The sequence below is a fragment of the Hydra viridissima genome, unplaced genomic scaffold (assembly GCF_058129835.1).
Source record: "Hydra viridissima isolate aposymbiotic clone 2 unplaced genomic scaffold, HvirCarnegie_v1 scaffold_19, whole genome shotgun sequence".
In the NCBI taxonomy this organism is placed as follows: Eukaryota; Metazoa; Cnidaria; class Hydrozoa; order Anthoathecata; family Hydridae; genus Hydra; species Hydra viridissima.
Window position 1 is genome coordinate 471,095 of NW_028324318.1, and position 27,068 is coordinate 498,162.

Here is a 27,068-nt window from a genome sequence, read left to right on the forward strand (position 1 = left end):
AGAGAGGTTTTGTTGATCTCCTCCGTGTAAACGTCATGCAAATGGGATCGGATGACATTCATTTTGTTAATCTTTTCTTTTTTGGTTTCGAGGCATTTTTTGTAATCGTCATATGTGATGTATTTTTGGACGACATATTTTTTGACTCCTTTGCATTTTTTGTGCTCTTCTTGATGTATTTTGTAAGAGTACAATTTTGACCTGAGACCGACAAACTCTTCAATCTGTTTTCCTCCGGTTTCGTCTTTGAACATCCCAATGACCTTTTTGTTTAAACCCACTTTGAACCCGACGCTTTGAATGGCTGGATGGCTTTTGCTGAAATCGCTCGTGTCGAATTTGCTTTCCACATCGTCGGAAATGTCCTTGTAAAAATCGTCCGTTTTTACTTCATAAACCAGCGAGTCCGTGTCTATCATCAACAGCTTTGCGTCACCAGGGTATGTTTTTTTGATGAAATCATAATGGAACTCGAACATTAAGGTTTTGCTCAAATCCAAAATGGACATCCCCAAATAAATTGGTTTGTTGAAAAAAATTTTTGTCCTTTTCATGTGAACGGCAATCAAGTTTTCGTCGAAAATCGTGTGCCGGTCGTAATTTGGTTTGGCCGACAACTTGATTGCCTTTTCCTTTTCTGTCACCAGTCTCACGTCCACTCGCTTTTCAATGTTCTCCATGGTTTTTCCAAACACCGAATTGTTCATCAGCTTGAAAAATTCCTTTTCAAACTCGCTGGTTGCTTTTGTTCTCAATTCTGTGTTGAGGTCAATGTAAGGTTTCAACCAATTCCGTTGCTAAAATTTCATGCCTCTGTGAACCTTTGAGATTTTCATCCCCAATCGTTCATACAATGTCAGGTTTTCACAATGAAGGACATAATTTTTTTTGTCGTTTAAATTTGGAACGAGCTTATCCACTTTTCCAATTTTCATTCTCTCAGGGGCCAACGGATAATCGTTGTGTTCATCGTGAAGGCTTTCCGGATAATCCAAATCAACCACCAAAATGCATGGATAATGTCTCCAATTGGACAGTTCGTCTTCTGACATCCATTTGAAACCGTGAGTGGGAAGGGGTTTGCACATGGCCCATCCGTACAGGTTGTTGGCGTCCAAGTATTGAATGAATTTTGATGGTTTGCTTGGATCGAACGAGTCACCAATGTATTTGTTGTTCGATTTTCCATGCCGATTGGAGATCATGCTGATCCCTCCACGGGTTCCTTTTTGGATTATTCGAAGCATGTCTGGGTCGCTCAACAATTCCAATTTTATTTTTGTCATTTTCAAACAAGCGTCCCAAGCCAACCCGGGAGAGGTGTAATACCAGGCTGGGTCGAGCTTGTAATTTTTAATGCAAACGTCCCTGAAATTTTCAAAGACGTCCGCCAGAATCAAAACGTCTGACACGTTGTACAAATCGTGATAATCTCTGAACGTTTCGCATTGAAACACGTTCCAAACCTTTTGCGCATGCGCGTAATCTTCGTCGCTTATTTCATTGTGGTTGAGTACTGAGAAAAACGCTTCTTTTGGAGGCAATTGCGTTTCTTGAAATTTATCGAATCTATCCACCCAACCGTAAGGGTAAACGCCTTTTTTTCGAAGCAAATCGAATTTTTCTCCTTCAAAATATTTTGAGAGGTTTTTGAACTCTTCCGGCTTTAAATTTTTCGACAAAGTTTCCAAACTGGAGGCCATGAATTTAAAACTGTCGATGAACCTCAATTCAATTTTTTTTTCTTTGGGTTTTCCGTTTTTCCCAGTGTACTCTCCCACTTTGATTTTTTTCGAGAAGCTGATGTATTTTTCCTCGTTGCATGGGATGCAGTTTATTTCTCCACCCAATTTTTTGATAAACAAATGGCTGTCGTAACTTGACAGATTGTGAAAAACGACAGGAATGAATTTTGGGACTTTGTATTTTAAATTGCATTCGTTGTGTGCCGCTCCCCGATATTTTCCAGTAAAATGGCAGTGATCACGCACCTTTTCTGCATCGAGAATTTTTTCTTCGCAAATGTGACAAACCGTCGCTGATTTGAAATTATTTTCATCCTCCTTTGTGAAAACCATATTTTTTTTCAAGTTTTTTCCAAAAATTTCTTTCATTTCTTTTTCCAAACTTTCGACAAAAAATTGAGCCACGTCTTGGTTTTCGTTTGACGATTCGGAAATGGATGGTTCGCCGTCAACATGGAGAACGAAGACATTGAATTCTTCAAGTGACGCACCACTTGAAGAATTCATTGTCTTCGTTCTCCATGTTGATGATTGCTTTTTTGTTTGCCAAAAAGTCATCGAGAGGGATATACGACCGACCACCGATGGGTGTCTAGTCAATTAAATTAATGTCCATTTTCAAGATGGCGGACACTGTGCAATTCGATCCCATTTTGTTGTATTTTTCCATGTTTTCACGGATCTCATCTTTTGCTTTTTCATAAAAATCTCCCAAATCCGTCGACTCCAAAATAATCCCAGCTTTTGACAAAAAAGGCACGATTCGATGCACCTCCTCTCCGGTAGTAAGGCTGACGCTCTCCATATCGATTGTCAAAACAAGGCTCGCTTTTTTGTTTTTATTCTCTTGAAGAATCTTTATCACTCCGTCTTTTGCCAAATTTAAAAAGGCAGAAGCATCCTTTTGGTTTCCTTTGACTTGATGCGAAAATTGTTTGGCAACATGTCTCAATGCGTGATTGGTCAATTGAAAATGAATGCTGGGTTTGTAAACTGCATTGCGCACAATTGATTTGAGGACTGTTGTTTTGAGGGAGTCTACTTTTTTTTTCACTTCGTTCCTCACATTGCTCATTGTTCTCTTCACCGTCTCTAGAACGTACGGATCAACGAACTCAAGCAAGCTGTTGAAACTGTTGACGACCGCATTTGTCACAGACGTCGTAAACCTTGAAAAAACTCCAGGAGTCAACACAGGAGACGAATCTGTAACAGGAGCGTCAAAGATATAACGTGACGGTTCTTGAACAGTCGCAACGACGGGATATTGCAAATGGGATGGTTTTTGAGGAAGAGCTGGTTTCCACGTGTTTGGTCTTTGTGGAATTGTTGATGGTTTCGGAGAAATGACAGGCTTTTGAACAATTTGACGCGGAGCGATCGAACGAGGATCAGGACGTGGAGCAATGACAGGTCTCGCGTTTTTTATTGCTTCAACGAGTTCATCCTTTCGCATCTTTGAATAATTTTTCAATTTTTGGACCTTGGCGATCTCTTTCAATTCTTTGACAGTTTTGTTTTCCATCTTTTTATTGCCAAGAAAATTATTTAACTCAAATTCAATTTTTTTGGTTTTTCCGATTTTTCGCATTTTGCTTTCCATTTTTATTACGCCAAGAAAATTTTTTTTCGAAATCAATTTTTTTCTTTTTTTCCGAGAATTTTTTTCAATTCTTTTTTTCCGAGAATTGAAAATTTTTTTTTCGGACTTTGATTTTTTTTTCATTTTTTCGGACTTGGAGTGTTTTTTCTGTTTTCGAGTTTTTCAGAATTGAAGATCTCAATCTTAATCCCATTATCCACTTTTCTATCTCGTCGTTCCAAATATCTCCAGCCATGCCCCATCTTTTTCATCGCTTCGTAAAGGGATCTGTATTCAACCACATCCCCTGTTTCGATGTTGGTCGTTTTCACAGACACAGGCTTTTTTCTAATTGAACCAAGCCTCTCATACTTTGGGTCGATCGGTTTTTTTGAATTTTCCATTTTCGCATTTTCTGTTTTTATTTCTTTTTTCGGTCGACCCACCTGTCTGCATTCTTTTGCACCTTCCAAAAGCGAATCTTTGCTTACGAGATTGTTCTCAACCGCAATCATCATCACAGTCAACAAATTGTTTGAGGTTTTTGTGACACCATTTTCTCTCAGCAAATTTTTCAGATAATTTTTTGTTAGTCTCATGTTTTATTTTTGAAAAGAAAAAAATTTTTTAAATCAATTTTTTGTCAAGAATCTCGTGACGGTTTTTTTTTTTTATCTAATAAACAGCGTTCATGTTTGTTCCGTCTGAAACAAATTTGATCAATTTGTCAGAAATGATCACTGCGAAAATAACGGTGCTGTCTGGAACGGCCGTTCGGAACTTTAGGTTGACAACCAATTTAGCCGTTTCGGAAACAACTCTTTCCTTTTGCTTGCTGATGTCGACAAAAAACAACGGAAACAAATTTTTTTATTCAAGCAGAGACAAACCTGATTGACAAACAAGCTCGTTGGTGCCATAATATTTTTCGTCAAAAGTGAACGCATCGGAATGGGCCATGACAATTTTCTTTTCTCCAAAATTCAAGTCGTAATTATAATTTGGATATTTTATCCCATTGACGGTCACGAAAAAATTGCTGACGTCACAATGATCGAACACGGATGGATTTGCGGTTTGACTGGAACCTCTATTTGTCTGAAGACCGAACACGATATATCTCGGAACGCTTTTGTCCGTGATCCTTCCAAGGGTCCAAGTGAATTCTGTTAGACCAGCGGGAATGGCTTGCCTTTCGACTTTGTTTGCTTTGTAAGCCACTGGAACGGAGATTTTCTTTGCCATATGGTTCAAAAATTCTGATTTTTTCAAAACATCCAGCTCAATCCTTGGCATGAAAAGTCTGAATTTTTTGATGTCGATCATTCCTGCAGTAACAGTTCCGGCTCTGTAAATGGCGTCATCGTATTCTTTTTTTGTAAAGGTCAATGTGTGTCTGAATCCATAAACAATTTTGTCGTAAGTTTCACAAAAACCAAAAATGTGCTTTAAAGGTATCCTAAAAGAAAATGCTCCAATGGACGTGGTGTCTGCAAACAAGTGGTCTCGCCTGACGTTGAACCCTGCGTTTCCAGTGGCGTTTGAAGTGTCTTTGTACCACATTTGCTTCAAACCATCGGCAAGCTGAAAACCGAAAGAATATTTCAACAATCCAAGCATGGTTGTTCCCTGACCTGGATACATGACTCTTTCCACTTGCTGTCCTGACAAGTCATAAGTGACGTCGCTGAACAAATACATCATGGCATTGTTCACCAGAGCAATGTTGTCTGTTGCTGTGTAAGCGGTTCCGTCCGCTTTTTTCAGAACTCCTTCGACGAGGATATAAGTCTCAGACGGAAGTGTCTGCACTGACTGACAATCAATCTCAAAAACGATCGATCCTGAAGAATTCAAATCGATGTTTGTTGGAAGGTATTCGAAAAAATCAACTTTTTCAATGCCGGTGTCGTGCTCAGGCATTTCATCAACTCTTAATCTGTCGGTGTTTATCATTTTTTAAAATGAGAAAAAAAAATTTTTATGTCATTTTTGATTAGTCAAAAAAATCACGCAATCAAAAGCCCGCTACCCATTTTGACCAGATCTTGGATTCTGGAAGCGTTCTTTTTTGTCATTTTCTTTTTTATTCGGATGGATGAGCCAAACATTTTTTTATGCAGCTCTTCCATCGGATTAACAGACTCATATTGCTTTGCCGCCTCGTTCAAAATCGTGTTGACTAATGGATTTGGCGTCCCTGTCTTGGCGTAAACTTTTTCAATCGCTTTTTTTCCTTTGTCGATGGCAACGTCTCTGGCGGTTGATATGGCAGAAGAGGCCAATTCTTTTCTGGCAGATTTGGCGGCGGTGATCGCTTCTCTTCCAATTTCGCTTGCTGCTGCTTTCCTCAATAAATGAAGAGAAGATCTCGATGCGTTTGAAGCCATCATTCTCCTCAAAAAAATTTTAAACGTGTCCACGATCCCTCCGACGACGACGACGTTCTTTTTAATATATCTTCTGTTGTTCACAATGAGCATTTTAAAAATGAGAAAATATTTTTTTTAGATCCGTGTTTCACGACTCGATGTATTTTTGAATCGATCGATATTCATCTTTGTTGATTTCCCCCTGCCTCAAAAGCTCGTCACAAATGGCCACAGCTTCGTTTCTCGATGCGATATTTCCAGCATGACCAGCGGCGATGCTCAAGCTGAGTCTTTGAACAAGAGCATTTGGATCGCTTGGAAGAATGATCACTCCGTGACCTTTTTTTCCCCTCGTTTTTGTGTAATTTTTTTCCCAAATTTTTGAAACAATCGTTTCCCACTTTTCGCTTTTCGAAGCTTTTGGCACGGTTGGTTTCCCTTCTCTCTCCATTGCATGCGTTTCGACCAATATTTTTTCATAATTTTTCAAGTCCTCGTCTGTTACCTTTGTCATATCAGGTCTGGACCTTGTGATCAACTCCCAAAAACCTAAAGTGCCCTCGAACTTTTTTCCATCAATAATGACGTCGTTTTCATCGATGGTGATTTCTTTGTTCCCAATAAACATTTTTCCTCGTTCTTTTGCGTGAATTCCAAAAACTCTGTCTGCAGAAAATTTTTTTGCAGCGTATTTTGACAAATATTCCAATGCTGTATTTCCAACATTAATTTTTCCAAACGCTTTTTCATCACTTTTTGAACTTTCAAAAGACGTCTCACTTTTTGGATAAGTCAAAGCCAGTGGATTGTTGCCAACCTCTCTGTATACGATGCTTTTCATCTCGTTTTTCATCTCGTTTTTCACTTTTTCGTTGCTCTCGATGAGCGGTTTGAAAAACTTGGACAAATCAGTCTGATAATTTGCATCTGAGATGTTCGCGTTGAGGCTCTCATTGTAAAGCTTCTCCCTGTTGGCCTTGTAATTTTTCACAATCTCATCTCTCTTTTTCGGGTCAGGTATTTTAAAGAATTCCATTTTTTAAAATACTGAGAAAAAAAACTTAAACACAAACGAGTTTGCGTTTGCGTTTGCGTTCACTTTTTGTAAAGATTGTTAAATGCTTGAATGGCTTCTTCTCTTCCTTTTTGGATCAACGACTCTTTTGTCAATTCCTCAATGCTGCTTTTTGCTTTTGTTCGGATTTCTTCGGTCATGTTTTTAAATTTTTGAAGCTCGCTGAGAACCAATTCGTATTCGGAATCGCTCACAAACCCGTCCATGAGCGATTTTGAAATGTGATCGTTAATCGTGTTCAATTTTGACTCGGAAAGAACTTTTATTTTTTCGTGCTTTTCAGCCTTCAGCATCAATTTTTTGTTTTGGTGATTTCCGAAAATGGACAAAGCCCCCAATCCAATTGCAACCCCCTCGCATGCAATCGAAACTGGAGTGGCAACAACGGTTGACAAAAGTGCAATGCCTGTAATCCCCAAACCAATGCACAACGTTTGCAACCCATCGTCTGCGAAACGAATAATTTTGGCCACTCAATGGTACTTTTTGCTCAAGGCCATTCTCTTCACTTTTTCATCCTCCATTTCTTTTTGGATCTCACTGATCTTTTGAAGACGATAAGCGTCATCGGATGGTGCTGTTGGAAGAACTGGATAAATTTTTTCAGTGTTTTTCATTATCTCCATCTTTTTAACAAAGACAGATTTTTTTAATTCGAATCGAGGTGATTTATTTTGCAAAGCTTTTCGCCTTTTTTGACGATGACGTCATTGGTGCTGTTGTTGCTCACATCCAAAATGACGTCATCCACAGACTCTGAAAAAATCACATCGTTTTTGAAAAAGTTTAATTTGTCACTTATTTTATTCATCAAAGTGACGACAGCAATTCCTTTGTCAAAACTCAATCCAACAGACAACGATATTGTCGTGAGAGAAAGAGCAGCAAATTTAATGTCTTTCTGAGCAAAAATCTCATGATGGCCTTTTATGTCATAACAATTTGGATGATCCAAATCTTTTTTTGCCACAACAATATTTTGCGATGTCTTTTTTTGCAGGTTTTTGATTGTCTCAACCAAATTTTCCAGCTCATTGATCCGTTCCACCAAATTTTCCAAATTTTTGGTTCGATCCGACTCTTTGAATCTCTCCAACACTTTGATCCTCTCATCCATGTGTCCCAAATACATTTTCGAGATCTCCAAACTCGAATCAGCGTGTTTCTCTGCCGAGGAGACGTTTTTAAAAAACTTGTGAGGGGCATGAATTTTTTTAATATGAAAAGAAAATGTTTTAACTCATTTTATTTTCATTTTTTTTCTTCGTGTTTTTCACATTTCTTCGTCATCTTAAGCGTTGACGTCGGCTCCGTTTAGCAACAGCAATTCGACCAATTCGACATGACCTTTTTTCGAGGCAATTTGAAGAGGCGTTTTTTTTTTATGGTTTTGTGCGTTCATATCAGCTCCGTTTAGCAACAGCAATTCGACCAATTCGACATGACCTTCTCGAGAGGCAGTATGAAGAGGAGTTTCGAGGAGACGATTTCGCACGTTCACATCAGCTCCGTTTTGCAACAGCAATTCTACAACTTTAACATGGCCGTGATGAGATGCAGTATGAAGAGGAGTTTCGAGGAGACGATTTCGCACATTCACATCAGCTCCGTTTTGCAACAGCAATTCGACAACTTTAACATGGCCGTGATGAGATGCCATGTTCAGCGGTGTTACTCGATAATCATTTTGCGCGTTCACATTGGCCCCGTTTTGCAACAGCAATTCGACAACTTTGAGATGACCGAAAATACATGTCGTGTGCAGAGGAGTGCATCCGTGTATATCTTGTGCGTTCACATCGGCTCCGTTTTCCAACAACAATTTGGAGACTGCTAGATGACCTTTATTGGTTGCTATTTTCAGCGGAGTCCACATGCTTTTGCACTTCGCGTTAACGTCGGCTCCGTTTTGCAACAGCAATTTGACGCAGGCAAGATTACCTTCGCGAGATGCATTGTGCAATGGCGTCCATTTGCCTTTATCTTGAGCGTTCACATCGGCTGCGTTTTGCAACAGCAATTCGACAGTTTTGAGACAACCTTTATGTGATGTCGAGTGCAACGACGTCCAATTGTCTTTATCTTGCGCATTTTTTGCATTGATCACTTCTGGAATTCTTTGCATTTTTAATATGAAAAGAAAATTTTTTTAACTCATTTTATTTTTTCACATTTCTTCGTCAGATTCCATTTCCCCCAAATCTAAATCATCACCCATGATGCTTTGGACTGAAGTCTCATTTTTTGCAATGACCACTTCGGGAATCCTAACCTGAATGGACTCGATCTGCGCTCCGACAAAAACACCTTCGATTCTCAAAGAGGCGACGACAAAACACTTTTGTCGAACATTTTCCAAAGGATTCACTTTAACCATCTTTTTGTTCTCCTTTTTGAAAAACAAAGAAGAAACCTCAATGTTTTTTTCACTTTTCTTTGTGAACAATTTTCCGAAAAAAATTGGAGATGCATGTGGATTATCGGATTTGTTTTTGAAAATGGACAAATATTCTGTCATTATTTTTTTGGTTCTCCCTCCTTTTTTCAAAGTGGGAATCATTTCCTTGACTTTTTCACGAAGAAACTTTGATATTTTTTCGGTCACCTCGATAAACTTTTTTTCTTTTTCGCTCATTCCGTTTTTTTCGTTGAAACCGAGAAAGGACATGGAATATCCCTCCAGCTCGTTCGTTCCAAAACTGCAGTTCTCAAACACACTCAGAGAAAACAAAACGGGGGTTCTTAAAACAAACGGGCCTTTTACAGAGGAGTACTCATAAAAAAGAGGGATCTTTTGATATTGAATGGGTTTGGTTGCGGAATAAATCTCTACAACCGATAATTTGCTCTCGTCAAAATTCTCAATCGTCACGAAATTCATCTTTTTAATATGAAAAGAAAATTTTTTTAACTCGTTTTTTTCAAACGGATCAATTCATTATTGTCCACCCATGAATTGAACGAGTCTGGATATCCTTTCCATTTGACCAGTGATTTGCTTTTTGTTCTGCGAACGATTTTTTCAATCCTGAATATGCTCTGATCCGTCTTTTGCATCTCCTGCTCGTAAAAAGTGCCTTGAATGTCTTCACCGTTGGCGTCAGCGATTTTATACGTTGGTGGATCCGTTCGCTGAACTTTGGACAGTGTTAAAACCTCCTCAGTCCACCTCGGCGTGTACCCTTTTTCAAAATGGGGCTTCTTTTTTGTGATCCTCACTTTGTCTCCAATTAAAAATTTTGGCTCTGGTCTTTCTTTTGACATCTTTCCACTCAGATTCATCCAGACCATATTTTTATTCTTTTCCTCGCTGGCTTCAATCGGTGTCATTTTGATGGACGAGTGCTTTGTGCTGTTGTAATTTTTCACCATTTCGTCCAAAACATCAATGTATTTATTGGTGCTGTTGGCTGAAAAATATTTAAACATTTTTTCTTTCATCGTTCTGTTCCGTCGCTCGACGACACAGCTTTTTTCCTCGTTTTCAGTGGAATACAATTGAACACCCAGCGCTTTCACGTGCTTGTTGTAAAACTCTTTTCCTTTGTCCACCCACATTTTGACACATTTTCTTTCTGCGAAGATTTTTTTCAACGCTTCAGCCACTTCAAGTCCCGTTTTGCTTTTCAACGGAACGATCCACCCATACTTTGAAAACACGTCTATCACCATGAGCAAGTATTTCACGCCCTTGTTGAATTTTGAAAACGATTGCATGTCAACGAAATCGACAGCCCATATTTCATCGATGTCGTTCACAAACACTTTTCTTTTTTTAAAATGACGAATGACCGGTTTGTGAAGCTCCTCTGCTAGCTGATCCGTCCATTTCAGTGGAAATTTTTTTTTTTATCAGACATTTTTGCAGAGACACCCAGTCCGAATTTGGCTTTGGCTTTGATGATGGGCGTGATAAGCTTTCTTTCGTTTATTTCTTTTTGAGTTGGGTTTGGAATGGAGTTCATTTCTTCATGCATCATTTGATCTGCCAAATTTCTGCTTTGAACGTCGTTTAAATATTTATATGCCAAATCGTGGTGATATGCCGCATTATCCACTCTGTCCACCGGTTTGCTCCACTCCTGATACATGTCGGTGGATGTGAGCCTTTTGTCCAGGTTTGTGCCAGGCCCTGCAAAATTCATTCCTGAAATATGCATTTCTCCTGGAAATTTTGCCCACGGAAGCTTTATTTTTTTAGAAAAATTGTTGATCGATTCGACCAAGTCACCCCCTTTTGTTGCATGCGAAGAAACAAACTGGCATTTGGTCGTTCCACAAGAATCACATGTTCCTTTGATCATGTTTCTATTGTTTTTTGTCCTCTCGTTTCTCAAATGGATCGTTTCTGTTTTCCTTTTGCATTTGACACAATACATTTTTTATTTAAAATATTTTTTTTAAACAAAAAAATGGAAGTGACCGATTTGTCATGGAATATTGGAAAAAGCAAAAGGAACAACAACGAGCTTTTACCAAGAAGCATTCGAGGAATCATCGTTGGAAAGTCCGGTTGCGGAAAAACAACCTTGCTTCTCAATTTACTGCTCAAACCTGGATGGTTGGATTATAACCATTTGCAAGTCTTTGGCAAATCTCTTTTCCAACCCGAGTACAAAATACTGAAAAGCTCGTTCGAAAAAAATTTGCCAAAAGAGATCATCCTCGATTTGTTCAAGGTGCAAAAAGAAATGGAAAAATTAAATCTAAACCCTGAATGCGTCATCAACGACCTTTCAAAAAATTATTCCGAAACCGAGGACATGGAGTGCCAATTTTTTGAAACGGCTGACGATATGCCTGAACCCGAAGATCTCGATTCAACAAAAAACAATTTAATGATCTTTGACGATTTGCAATTGACCAAGCAAAACAAGTGCGAAAAATATTACATCCGAGGAAGACACTCCAACGTCGACTGCTTTTACCTTGCTCACAATTATTTTATGCTCCCCCGACAAACCATCCGAGAAAACACCAATTTTATTTGCTTGTTTCCTCAAGACTCAAAAAATATTGACCACATTTACCGAGACCATGTTTCGAACGACATGAAAAAAGAAGAGTTTAAAAAGTTTTGCAGACAATGCTGGTCTGAACCTCACGGATTTGCTGTTATCGATTTGTCGTCAAAAAAATACAATGGAAAATATCGAAGCGGATTTGACGATTTTTATTTTCCAAAAGAAGCCATTTAAAAAAATTTTTTCACCCATTTAAAAAAAATGTCAGGAATAATCATCGATGTGGATGGAACATCCAACATAATAACAACAGATTTTTTGGACAAAATCGTTTTTGAAAAAGAAAAAAAATATGAGATGGCTTTTCTCGGTCTTGAGACGTACAACAGCTTTCCAAACATCACCAGCAAAAACAGTTCTTTCAGGTACAGCATGACCAACGGTGCCAATTGGGAAAACGTCGTCATTCCAGAAGGAAGCTACGACATCATCGACATCAACAATTATTTGCAAAAGTCCGTCTCAAACACAATCAAAAATTATGCGTCTCAAAGCGCAAGTTACGTCACCGCAAATAAAATCAGTTACTCACCAGAAAACATCAAGATTGGATCCAATTCAAACACTTTAAAATCAACCATCAAACTTGGATTAAATTATTTGATGGATTTGAACGTGGAAAACAGCATCGCATCCCTTTTGGGCTTCACAAAAAGACAATTAGACTCCTATTCCGAATACGAGTCCGACGACATTGTCAGAATCACAAACGTCAACACGATCAGAATCGTCAACAACGTTATCGGGTCGGCATACATCAACGGCTCGCAATTAAATTGCATCTACTCCTTTTACCCCTCTGTGGGTCCTGGCTTTAAAATCATCGAAAGACCTACCCATTTGGTTTACCTCCCTGTGAAAGTACCAGAAATTTCCACGATGATCACACGCATTGTCGATCAAAACGGAAATCTAATCGACTTTCGAGGAGAGGACATCACGATCCGTTATCACATTCGAGAAGTGAAATAAATATTTTTTTCCGGCATTTAAAAATGAGCAATTACATTCGTGTCAAATTAAATGTGTCTCAGGGACAGATCGACAAAATAAAAAAATCAATCGTTGAAGGAAAAGCCGCGAGCATCCGCATTTCAAATGATAATCTTCACGGAAACGACATTTTACTTTTAACAGAAAGCCAACACCGAAAAATTGTTGACGCTCTCAATCGAGGAATTGGAGTCACCATAAAAATGAGCAAAACTCAATTGGAACACAACGCAAAAGTTGAAGGAGGATTTCTTGGTGCTCTTTTGCCTTTATTGGGAAGGGTTGCAGCCAAAGCCGTCCCAGTTTTTGGCAAGGCCGCTTTGGGAGGTGTTGCCTCTTCTCTTGGTTCCAATATGATCGACAAAATTTTAGGAAATGGAATAAAATCAGAAGGAGGATTTCTTCCTCTTCTTTTACCTTTATTGGGAGCTCTTGCGCCCACTTTGATCGAAAAAATTGTTGGAAATGGTATTGCTTACCTCAAAAGCAATGGAAAAGGAATGAAAATTGCCACATAAACAGGATACGGACTGTTTTTAGCACCCTGGGTCACAGGAAGCTCACTCAAAGATGGATTATACTTCAAAAGAGACAGAAAATATGTGCCCATCTTATCTTGATTGCTTCTCGGACCCATTCTCAAAAATCCTTTAAAAAAATTTTTTTTTCTTGACATATTAAAATGAACGGAAAAACAAGGATCTTGAGAAATGAGGACGGAAAAATCAAAAGCATAAAAACACTTGACTCCATTGAATATTTAAGGAACAAAGGATTTGGATGGCGAGAAATTGAAATGTTCAAATCAATTCTCGAAGAAAAACAAGAACAAGAGCATGAACAAAGAAAAAAAGAAATTTTTCGCGCAAGATTCAAACACCTTTACAAAAATTAAATTTTTTTCATGATGCTTTATCACGTCATGAAAAAACGTTTTCCCGACACCCCAAAATCATCAAAACATTTTCACACCCCAAAATCATCAAAACATTTTCACACCCCTCAATTATCAAAAAAATCCAAAACGGAGATCAAAAATGGGTTTGTCCCAGAACTCTCCTTATCTAGTAGTAAAATTTCTCCAAAATTGCCTGTCTTATGAACTACAAAAAAGTTCCATACTTTAATGTCAAAACACTTGTATATAGGTCTAATACTCCTGGTCATCTGTATTTTAAGAATCGTTTTACAGATATTTATAAGGAGGTACGACTGTCTAAGCCAAAAAACACTAGAGGATCAGAAAGTAATCTTGAAGAACCATCAACTCCATTGGCATCTTGTTTTCGACATAATATTAAAATTTCTAGTGAGAAAGTAAAAGACATTGTTTCTATGTACCCATACAAGCCAGCTGTGGATGTTTGTTTCTATAAAACATTATTTCAGTTGCTTTTATTTTTCAACTCTTCATCTGGAAACAAGTTTCATTTTATTTGTTTTATTTATATACTTTAGTTATGTTATGCAACATTAAGTTTTATTTTGTATAAGGTTCATTCAAACTGCTATTAACATGTAATTCGTATTAAAAACTTTGTTTATTTTCAATAAATTTTTTTAGATAGAAATGATTTTCTCTAAATAATATAGCTCTTGTTAAAAGCTGCCCATCCTTCCAGAAGCAATATAAGTTGAATTCTGTCAAAGTAGCAATAAGAAAGTTAATTATATCATCCCATCCATTTAAGTTTTCCAACGAAGTGTTTTAGGTTTCTATATTTGCGTTTAAATCCCTAAGTTAAAACTAATTTGTTGTAATTCATTTGCTTTTCGCAAAACGTTTAAATTTGTATTTACTAAAATATGGAGATAGCACAAAATAATATTAACGCGAAATATATCTATCGAAATTATCTCCGAATCGGGTCGGGCCATAATAGCAATTTGAGTAACTTACTTTTTTTTTCAATATAAATAATTATTTTTAGAATATAGGCAAGTATTGAAAAAAGTTTTCATTACCGAAAAATATATAAAAACTTCAACTTGATTTATCTCAGTTTAAACAAATGCAGAGTTAGAACAAAATAATTCTAACCTGACGAATTGTAAATTCAAAATTAATTGGTAATTTATAAAATAATTTCAAAGTTAATGCTGGAATCAAGTTTTTTTTCATATAAATCAAATATGTATAACCTTGTTGTCCTTTTTTTTTGTATTGAAGTATTTTCTAAAATCTTTCATTATTTTGACCAAGTTTTTTCTACTATTTAAAAATGTAAAACAAATGTTACTTATTTTCCAGGAAAACCCACAACATCAAGTTATTACATTTAAGGAGTAAACAACCTAAACAACTAAAAAGATTTTTTCTCAACACAAGCTTCAGTATTAAACTTTTTTTTCAACATAAGTTTCAGTACTGAAGTTTTTTTTCAAAGATCAGTTTTTTAAGCACTGAAACGCCATTTAAAAGAAAAACTCATCAAGATTGTTGGCAATCTGTATGCTTCTTTTGTTTTTCAAAATGTGAAAGGCATATTTCTGATTTCATCAAGAAAAGAATTCTAGATATTTTTTCTGGAAATTCCATTCATTTTTAGGATGATAAAGTTCCTTTGGGCACATGCAATTCCTGCAGAGCAATGATACAAAAGCATGGTAAAGGAGAAAAACTTCCCAAGCTACATGACTTTAACAAAGTGATTATTAGACCACAGACCAGAGGATTTGAACCTTATAATTGTTTAATTTGCCAGGTTGGCCAACTAAAAGGACATTCTACAAAGCTCGCTTTTTCAAACGATCAAGATCTGAAAGAATCATCAAGTAGCTTTGATAAACTATGTTCAAACTGTCTCAGTGTAGTCAAAAGAGGATTAATACAAGATTGTTCACAAGCCATCAAGTTTGAAAACTTAAAGAAAATTATAGCAACTGTTTCCAGAACTGCTGAAAAAATTCAGTCCTCTGTAATAACTCAAAAGGTATCCTCTCCACAGGGCACAATTAGGTTGAGCAGAGAAGGCGGTAAAACTTTAACAGTTACTCCACGTCCCTCCAGAGCTCAGTGCATATAAGGAATTTCTCTAACTACTTTGGACATGGTTCAAGTTCAAATCAATACTGGTCTTTCAAATAAAAAGGTGCAAGAACTGGCTGTAACATTAAGCAAGACTACAAATTCAAAAATTGTTGAAACAAAATTTAGGGAAAATCTTAATGGGAGGTCGAAAAGTTGAAAGTTTATTCAAAGTTTCCAAAATCTCACTTACAAGGCCATCAACAAAAATTTATTATTTGGCGAAAGTTGTTCACTGCAAGAGTTTAGGGGATTTTTGTAACTCAATTCTTAGAGCAATCACTTCACCGCCTCTCATCAAACTAGGTATTGATGGTGGAGGATTTTTCCTCAAGTTCGGCTTGAGTGTTATCTCCGATGGTGATGTCAAAATGTCAAAACAAGTTCAGCCTCAAATTGAAATATTCGTGTTCGGCATAATACACACATGCCTAGTATTATTTTGATCATTTTTTCTTGAACTCAAACTTTCAAACGTCTCAAACTTTATGTTGTATTCAGTTATTATTCTAACATTATCCTCAGAATATTACATGGTACCAGAAGTAAACCTGTGTTTAAAATAAAATGGAACAACTTAGACCATTAGAGGCAATGAATTTAAATGGTGATGTTTCAGGAAACTGGCGAAAATGGAAGCAGAGATGGAATATTTATAAAATAGCTTCAGGAGTCAATGACAAAAATGAAGATATTCAATGTGCCATCTTCCTTCATATGATTGGCGAAGATGCCTTAAGAGTATATGATACATTCATCATCACAAGCGAAGAAAACGATAAATTAGCACCTTTAGTTCAAAAGTTTGAATGTTATTTTAAACCAAAAAAAAACATAACTTATGAACGTTATTTATTCAATACATGTATGCAAGACAACAGACTATTTACTGACTTCTTGATTGATTTTCAAAATAAAGCTAAAACATGCGAGTTTGGAACCCTCGAAGAAAGCCTTATACGAGACAGAGTAGTCTGTGGTATCGACTCTAAAGCTGCCAGAGAACGACTACTTCGAGACACTGAGCTCGCTCGAGAAAAAATAATCAATTTTATGAGATACAATTAAAAATACAATTAAAAGCCCTCGAAAATAAAATCCAGGCAGATTCTATAAAAAAAAATGGAAACAGAACTAATTTCAACTTCCTAAAGATTGATAGACCCTTACAAAAACCTTGCTATTACTGTGGATCGCAACATACTACCTCCTTTTGCCCAGCATATGGCTTAAAGTACACAGCATGTGGAAAACTAAACCATTTTGCTAAAGTATGCAGACCCAAAAATAATCGCTTTAATACTAATCGTGTTGACCAAGTTGATCAAAAGGAAGTTAACCTCAACATTGCAGAGTTATATATTCATCATGTTGCAGCATCGATGGAATGTGCTGACGATTTAACAGCAAATATTACAGTCAACAACAAAAATATAACATTTAAATTAGACACTGGAGCCCAATGTAATGTCATTCCATACAATGTCTACAACTCTTTTCCTGGAAGATCTCCTCTCAAAAAATCAATAACTAGACTAAAATCATATGGAGGAAACATTATTTCTGTACAAGGAACTTGCAATCTAACTGTTAAAAATAATAACATTTTACAAGTGTGCCAGTTTTTTGTTGTATCTCTATCTGATGCAAAACCACTTCTTGGTCTAAGTTCCTGCAAATCTCTTGAAATAATAAACATTAACGATGTTGAAATTGATAAAGCTAACATTTTAAAACATTATGGTGACGTTTTTACCGGCCTTGGTTTAGTTAAAGGAAACTATCATATCGCAGTTGCTAAAAATGCAATCCCAGTCAATTATTCACCAAGGAAAGTACCAATGACTATCCTTCCTAAACTTAAAAGCACACTTGACCGTTTAGTAAAAGCCACTGTTATCTCAAAAATTTCTAAGCTAACACCTTGGGTACACTCATTATTCATCATAGAAAAAAAAGATGGGTCCTTAAGATTATGTATTGATCCGAAAGAACTAAACAAGTCTGTTTTAAGACAATACAAAACCACTCCATCTACAGAAGAAATCTCTATCAAACTTTGCGGCAACAAAGTTTTCACTGTTAGAGACATGGCTTATTGCTATTGGCATATAAAACTAGAGTAACCTTCTTCAGAGCTATGTACATTTAACACTCCATATGGCCGATACAAATTCAACCGCATGCCATTCGGCATATCATGCGCAACGGATGCTGCACAGGAGATGATTGAACTTAATTTTGGTGATATCCCCAGTGTTTTGGCTATCCATGATGACTTGATTATTGCAGCTAAAACAAATGCCGAGCATGATACAAATTTTCAACAAATCCTACAATGAGCTCGTAAGAGAAACATCAGATTCAACCTAAAAAAAATACAATTTCGAGTATCTGAGGTCAAGTATCTTGGCAACATAATCAGCCATGAAGGCATAAGAATTGATCCTGAAAAAACTAAAGCCATATCTGCATACCCATTGCCTACATGTCAAGCGGATTTGCAACGGCTTTTAGGAATGGTCAACTATCTGCGACAATACATCCCAAACATGTCAGAGATAACAGCTCCCCTCCGCAAGCTACTTAAAAAAGACATACTCTGGTCATGGAACCATGAACATACCAGTGCTATGGAAAAAATTAAACAAGTTTTTTCATCTTCTCTTGTACTCTCATTCTTCGACACTTCAAAAGATGTCCAGATTCAGGTAGACGCATCTTCACATGGATTAGGAGCCTGTATTATGCAAGAAGGTCATCCGATCAGCTATACTTCTCGTAGTTTAACCATAGCAGAACAGAGATATGTCCAGATAGAAAAAGAACTTTTAGCAATAGTTTTTGCTTGTGAACGTTTCAACCAATATACCTATGGGCGACAGGTTTCCATAGAAAGTGATCACAAACCTCTTGAATATATCTTGCACAAGCCTCTATCAGAAGCACCACCTCGCATACAAAGACTTCTGATAAGACTTCAAAAATATCAAGTTGCAGTAAAATATGTTCCAGGAAAAAATCTACATGTTGCTGACTCTCTACCACGTGCCCACCTCAACATTTTTGATGAGGATGATAATGTTACGTGTACTGCAGAAGAGTTCACAACTTTCATTAAAAAAAAGCATTGAGTTTGTGGAAAACGATCTTTGCTACCCTCCATATATCAGAGATGAGCTTTCAAGGTACAGTTTCTCAGAAGATGATGCAAAGCATTCACTTGATCTAATAAAGAAAGTTATTGAAAATTTTAATGGTGATGATGAAGTTTTTTATCCACAATTTTACAAAGTTGCTGGTCAGAAAGGTTTTATGAAAAATCTCACAGATAAAACCTCAACTCTTGTAGGATATGACCTTGCAAATCACATTTTGGTTCACTTGACTAAGTCTAAAAATGCCACCTCAGATTTTAGTTATTGATGAAGAAATTAAATTTACAGATAAAGAAAAAAATTTAATTGAATATTTGGGTGGGTATGTATTTAGTACCTTTTATTGAAGGATACGTTGTTCAAAAAGTTGACAAACCAGATTTGACAAAAAACACTCTCAATTTTGTTGGCTGGAAAAATTGTAGAAAATGATTTCAATTATTTTGACTAGTGTAATCATGACACAAATAAAAAATTTACTATTTTAAAAAATCGAGGTGGTCTTTGGTTTATATCATCTGATGCTTTGTCACTGTTTAAAATAGCAGGAATAGCATTTAGAAAATCAACAAAAATTTTAAGTAAAAATGTTGACTGCAGAGTTGCTTCAAGATGTTGGGGTTTTATCTCACTTCTAAAAAATTTGCAATGTTTCTTCTACCATAATATCTGAAGAATTGTCTCTCAATCTTCTAGACCATCTTTCAACTCTTTATATTTCTGCTTACTCATTTTCCTATTCAAAGGACCTTGTAAATTTGTAAAAAATCAAATCTAAGAACAAAAGAACAAATTCGTTAAGAAAAGAAATCAAGAAAGGATCTTTGAACTCCACTAAATTTTCATAGCCATAAATGTCATTAAAAACATATTCTTGCATAGGAACTATATTGCAGCATGATGGAGAGATGCAATGATTAATAAAGTGAAAACCAAATGAAGTTAAGTAAGTTCTTATTTTAAGTATCAAATGCTATATAATTATAAGTAGTTTAATAGTTATTTATTTTTACTATTTTATTAAAATAAGTTTATTAAAATAACTTTGAAATAAATAATGTTAAGAATTTTAAAAACTTCAACTTAAGAGATCACTTTTTAGTCTCCTAGAGAATTTTAAAGGTTAACAATGTACCTTTTGGTGCCCCAATTACCACTTACCTTAAGTTTCTACAAGCAAATTACTCTAATCGTCACATGCACAGTGTAAGACATGGTGGCAACAAAAATTTAAGTCAAAAAATCATTTTATCTCACTATTATATTTCTTATTAAAAAATAGTATTCAAGACTTGGGAACCTTTCTTGCAAATACTAAGGACAAATGTGTGTGTGTGTGTATATATATATATATACATATATATATATATATATATATATATATATATATATATATATATATATATATATATATATATATATAGACACACACTTACACACACACATAGAGAGAAAGAGAGAGAGAGAGAGAGAGAGAGAGAGAGAGAGAGAGAGAGTGAGAGAGAGAGAGACACACACACAATTATTTTATACAAATAATGCCTTTATAAGGTTTGTGGCTATGAATATAGCCGTTTTTGATTTCCTTCTTTTGATGAGTACATTTTTTGTTACAACTTCGGCGTGATAATTTCTCTTTGGTAAAGGTATTTGGTTCTAGATTATTATCAAGACTATTAGTTCCTATAATCGGTAACCTAATGTTTTCTAAGGAGAGATTTGGGCAAGTGTGAAGGCCATAGTTTAGATCTTTATAAAATAATTCAGATATCTGATCCCACAAAATGTGATTATCAGTATTTCACATATATCGCGTCTTTGTTTACAAACTGTGTGCACTAGTTAGTAGACTGGGTTCTAAAAAAACTCTTACAATAAGATAAACAAAAGCGCTATTCAACTGGCCAGACCAGAGTTGATAACGCCTCCCGGCGGCAAAGTAACTTTCTGCCGAAAGGCCGACTTTTTTTGGAGGCGAAAGCCACTGGCGGCGGCCGTCAGAAGATATTTCGGAGGCAAGTTGGTTTAGAGACCACCTCCAGTGGCTTCTGCCTCCCGATTGGCGGCAGCAGCCAGAACTTATTTTTGGAGGCAGAATGTTTTGAAGGCCGCCGCCAATCGGGAGGCGAAAGCCACTGGGGGCCGCTGTCAGAAGATATTTTGGAGGCAAGTTGATTTGGAGACCGCCTTCAGTGGCTTTCGCCTCCGATTGGCAGCAGCAGCCAGAATTTATTTTTGGAGGCAGAATGTTTTGGATGCCGCCGCCAATCGGAAGGCGAAAGCCACTGGGGGCCGCCGTCAGAAGATATTTTGGAGGCAAGTTGATTTGGAGATCGCCTTCAGTGGCTTCCGCCTCCCGATTGGCAGCAGCAGCCAGAATTTATTTTTGGAGGCAGAATGTTTTGGATGCCGCCGCCAATCGGAAGGCGAAAGCCACTGGGGGCCGCCGTCAGAAGATATTTTGGAAGCAAGTTGGTTTAGAGACCGCCTCCAGTGGCTTCTGCCTCCCAACTAGCGGCGAAAGCCATACTGAAGTTGTTACTTTAGTCTCCCGCCGTCAGAAGAAATGAAAACAAAGGGTGTTGCCATGTTTGTCAATAAAGGAAAAGGAGCAGGAGTTTTTGATTGCTCGTAATTTTGCTCATTATTGATTGCTCTCGATTTTTAAAAGTGATAAAGAATTTGTTAAAACAATCGATAGCAAGGGAAAAAACAGCTTGGTTGTCGTTTGAGGCTGTCGTAAAAAACTCTCTTGGAAATAAAAAAGAAGAAAACTCTGCTGTTTAATTGTTAGAAAGTTGAAAGCCTTTTGTGCTCTTCGATGCGAAATAAGTATAAAACTTCGTTTTATAAATAGGCATCTTAAACAGTTTTTTGGTCAAGATAATTATTTAAAGGAGAGCGGTCCCACCAATATCTTAAGAAAATGGATGATCGTTATCAAGGACGTTTGGAAAAACACATGATGGCAGACCACTGTCCAAAAGTACTGTCCAACTTTCTTTTGTCAACTTGCTTGATGCAAGTTGACAAAAGAAAAGAGCTACAAGCAAAAGTTTCTTCCCGATTAAATATTTATGAGAAAACGATTTGTTCGAAATCCTTTTCAAAATTAAAATTTACGTTACTTTTTTATAAATTTATAAAAGGTTTGACTTTGATAGGATGATGTTTATGCTATAAATTGTTTATTTTAAACATGTTATTGACTTTTTTTTCATCTTTTAATTTTATAAAAAATAAAATCTTTCAAAATATACCCTGGAATTTCCAAATAAGTTTCAATTCAGAGATACTTCGGAAAAAATGTGCTAACTACCTAAAATTTGCAAAAATTAAAAAATTCTATGCAAAAAATCTGATGTGACATTAAATGGAATCCTTTTTTTTATTGCTTGTATTATAATATAATTCAAGCTTATTGGAAGACTAATATTATTTTGTCAATTTAAAACTTAAGATAGTAAATAAAAACTTTTTTTCGATACTCTCCAGTTAGATACTTTAGACTTGATAAGTTTTTCCACCATCCTGACGATATTATACAAAATTTAAAAACGATAAAAAATGACGTTCTTCAAGAAAAAAAAAGTATAAAAGTATTTTTTAATGACGTCAAACACCACAACACTGTGATTGTTTTCATTGTGGTTTTTTTAATCATAACTTGTTAAGGACTAAATGTTTTTTTTTATTAATCAAGGACTTGCCTTGTCATTATTTTCTAATGTTTCAGTTAGCAATGTTAATGCAAGTTGAATATAGTTATTTAGCTATCAGCAGAGTTTATAAAAGACGGAAAAATTCTCAACTACACTTTTCTTTCGCAGCCATTGGCGTCCGCCTCCCCAAAATACGGAAATCTTGAAAATCGTTTTATAACATTAATTGCCAAATTTTGAGTATTTTAACAAAATTATGACTTTGTCAGAGATTGGTTTTTATTAAAAGTTATCGAATAAAAGATTTTGGTACTTTTTTCTATTACATAAACTTAAATAAAAATTGATTTAATCATCGAAACAAAAGTCAATTTTACTGAGTGTTCAAAGACAAGAATTAAAGTTTAGGTTATGTTTTATATTCCATTTTAAAACAAGTAACATAAAATAGAATCTTTTTTTGTATATGATTAACGTAATAAAGAGAATTTAACTTTGTCAAGCAAATCCAAATTTTGTCTAACTACTAAAATCGCGTTTAATGTTTCATCCGAAAGCCGAGTTCTCAAATGGGTGTAGACCATTGCAAAGCTACTAAAATCTCGTTCAACTTTGACCTGAGAAAATGCAGCACCAAAAACAACTTGAGAAATATTGTAAAGTTCCTTCCAGTTAGGATCATCACGTTTTAAGTGCCAATATTCAAGAATATTAAAATTCTCATTCACACCAATACGTGGCTCACTATATACAATATTTGTTATTTGCTGATGAATTCTTGTGTTTTGTATAAAATCTATGCTTTGACGTTGACCTCCTCCTGAAAGAAGAGATACCAATTATTTGTTTATCAAACAACAAGTATTGTCTAATCGAACTGATTATCGAATCATTAAAAGTTTCAAAGTTTTTCAAACACTTAAAAGATAAAAACTTTTATTTAAAATTTGACTTTTTGACCTTAAATCAATAAAAGGTTAAACTACTTTTGTTTGGTTTGTGAAGAAAAAAAAAAAAAAAAAATGGAAGAAACGAATAATACTCTACGATGACGAAAATCATTAAAATCAAGTTATTGAGTAGTATTGAACTTTTATTGACACACAGTGTGGAAATTCTTGATTTTTTAATGTAATTGAATAAAATTTGTTTAATGAACCGCTTGATATCAAATACTGGTTAAATATCAATTACTGAATGATAGTAAAATCTCTACCTGAAAGTTGAGTCAAGCGTTCTTCATCTTCATCTCGTAAGTTTTCAGGCTGTCGAGCAATTTCAGCAAGTTGTCTTTGTGAGTTTGCAAAGTGATGAATCTTCAGTAAATGATCTACTCCACGGCTTCTCAATAAGTCGTTGAAAACTTCATGGCTAGCACTATTCCATGCAAAACGAGGATCCAGTAAGAGAGCAGCGATGAAAGCATCACATTCAAAAAACCTTTGTGAACGTAAATTTAAAGCTTCCAGAAGTTTAGATGTGAAATTATTTTGTCCATCGGCAATCTTTTCTAAATTCATCACCATTCTCATCCATCGTAAAAAGAAGTCCGACATGGTATAGTCTGATCTTTGAAAATCCTTCATTGCATAAAATATCGGCTCGAATGTTCTTGCATATTCCTCAATAAATTTCCAGGTTTCATCATTTAATCTTAGCTCGCGGTTATTTCGATTAGTCCCGATTTGTTCATATATCGCGAGTTTTTCAAACATGTCTGATACCATGATGTAAGTACTACTCCATCTCGGAGCAATATCTTTGCGTGGTCTCTTGAGATCAGCAAAAATTGCATCATATTTAGGCGCTTGTGTATTTGTTATAAATTTTCTTATTTCAGCAAGAGTGGCTTCAAACGGCTCTGTTACGTCTTTTGCAGCTAATTGGCAAACATGCGCTCCACAAAACATATTGGTACAGATTGCACCAATATTATTTTCTAACACATTTACTTTTCTCTCTTGTTCTTGAGTATGTGATAGCCTTTCGATCCCATCGTCTGTATCTTCAGAATTTCCTACAAGTTCTTCTTCAAAATTGACTCGGTCAAGCAGATCGAAATCTTCAAAATCAAACTGTTGTGCTTCCTCAACAAATTCATTACAAACGATCATTTGATTTTGCATTTCTCTGATAGCATCAGAAGCTTTGATCATGTTTTTACCTTGATCCGAACAAGTTGAGTAAATATCATCTGCCCCGTTCCCTACTTTCGCAATCAGAGTAATTAGCTGATCAGCTAAAACCGCTCTAAGTTGCCGTCCGTGTTGAGTGAGCATTCCCAAAGTTCGATCGTGCAATTTTCCATCTTTTGTATACCGAATACTTGCAGAAAAAACGTTTGTATTGAAACGAGACGCTGAGTCAAACATTAATGACGGATATACATTTTCTATATCCTTTGTAATAATTTCATAAATTTGGTCAGCAGCTTTAAGAATAAATTCTTTTGCTTTTTGACGATTCCATCTCACACCAAAAGCTTGAAGAGCCTTTCTAATCATCTCATTCTTCCCCATGTCATCAGCGACTGTCATAGGCAAATTTCTCATCAGAATCGATTTTATGAAGTCTCTTACTGTATCGTTGATATCGAAGTCAAATTTAACTTTTTTACGCGAAACGAAAATAGCATTTTCTTCACCGCTACCCTCATAATGATTACTATTTCGAACTCTCCTCCTTTCCGAAATTCCTAGTTCTATAGCAATATCCTTGTGTTTTGAATGCAAATGGTTTTTGAGATGAGAAACATTTCCGGCAAGAATTGCTGGCTTTTGTTCTGCGCACACTTTGCATTTCCATCTGTTATTTTCAGTCAAAAAATATTCTTTTACTCGTGTGTTTTGCATTCTTATCTTAATCAATCTCTCAGAAAAAAAGGTTAACTAAAAAAAAATAAAAAATACTATTGCTTATTACTCGAACCTTAATGAATAAGAAATTCGAACAATGAAAATTCCATCGTTTAGAGATGCTTTTCAAAAAAACTTTATCGTACCGGTAAAGTGCGAAATTTTGACTCCCACTTTTTTTTTACTTAGTAAAAATCTCATACTAAGTTTTTACTGTATTTTTATGTACAAACTTATTTTGCAACCACGTATTTTGCCAATACTTTTAAACGTTGCAACGTGTGGGGAAACCTATAGGGTAAATAATTAGTAAGAAAGCGACAAGGTAAACAGTTTATATATTTATAGTTGTTTAAAATAATTGCATTGAGTTTTCAATTGTGTTTTGTGGTGGTGCGATACTAGCTTAGTTTGGATGTACTTTTGTATGGTGCAGTTTTCAACTAAAAAAAAATTCAAAATTTTTAAAGAATCTTTTTTTAAATTTTTGTTTAGAGGAAAGTTATTTGGTGTAAAGAAGAGCAACACCACATAATTAAGTTTTTGAATGATGCTTATGATATTTCCAATGAGGCAAATGCATTATCTGGCCGCATAGGCATCAATTCAACCACAGAAAATATTAAAAAATTTTTTGGTAAAGAATGGTAAAGTACAATGCCACTTTTGTTTCAAGATGTAATAACTTTCAAAAAGCTGAAAAAAAGAACCTTCAAGTGAAACCATTGTTACAAATCGTTTCAGTTTAAAAAGTTAACATAAAAAAAGTTATGATTGATTTGACTCGATTGCCATAAGTAATATGTTATTTTCAAAAATTTTGAATTTTTTTAAGTTAAAAACTGCACCACACGACAAAAGTGTAAGCCAAATTAAGCTAGTATCACACAATTGGTAACATAAAATGAATATAAGTAGTATAAACAACTATAAATATATAAACTGTTTACCTTATCGCCAGATTTACCTAGATGACACAACTCATTATTATCAACTATGAATAACTTTGTTTTTCTTCGAAAGTTCTATTTATCAACACCATTTACTAATAGCTGTCTTTGGATTATTTTGTCTTTTAAAAAAATACAAACGTCAACTAATTCAGTATGCGGCGTTTAATTTTTAATAATAAAATGCATTTAAAAATCTAAAAGAGAAAATTTTAATTTTATTCGTACGAAATGGAATCGCTTCTTTATTGCTTTTCAAGAAACCACAATCTTTAAAGCGATTAAAAGTAATGACAAAATACAACGCGGTCGCAAATTACATGTTGCCGCAAAATACATGTTGCCGCTAAATGCACGTTAGCCACAAAATACGTGTTTGCCGCAAAATATTCTAACTAGGGGATAAATACCTGATGATGACCGTATAGTAAGTTTTATGAGATTTTTACTACTTACTATTTTACTAAAACGTAGTAGTAAAAATTTTATTGCAAACTGGAAATTTCAACAAGTAAAAAAAATCTCCTTAATATAATATTTGATTCGACGATTGCGCATTTTCCATTTTCAAAAAAAAAAAAAAAGAAAAAATCAATCTTCATAAAAATTTTGATTATTGAAAAA

At 35.6% G+C, this 27,068-nt stretch overlaps 1 protein-coding gene across 1 annotated transcript; it reads left to right on the forward strand.

Moving 5' to 3' along the window:
* Nucleotides 1–16,386: 16,386 nt before the first annotated feature.
* Nucleotides 16,387–17,945, forward strand: LOC149876520 (uncharacterized). The gene is made up of 2 exons (XM_090075261.1): nt 16,387–16,798; nt 16,903–17,945. The coding sequence occupies exons 1-2, from the start codon at nt 16,387–16,389 to the stop codon at nt 17,943–17,945; spliced, it is 1,455 nt and encodes a 484-aa protein (XP_089931387.1).
* The last annotated feature ends 9,123 nt before the right edge of the window (nt 17,946–27,068 follow it).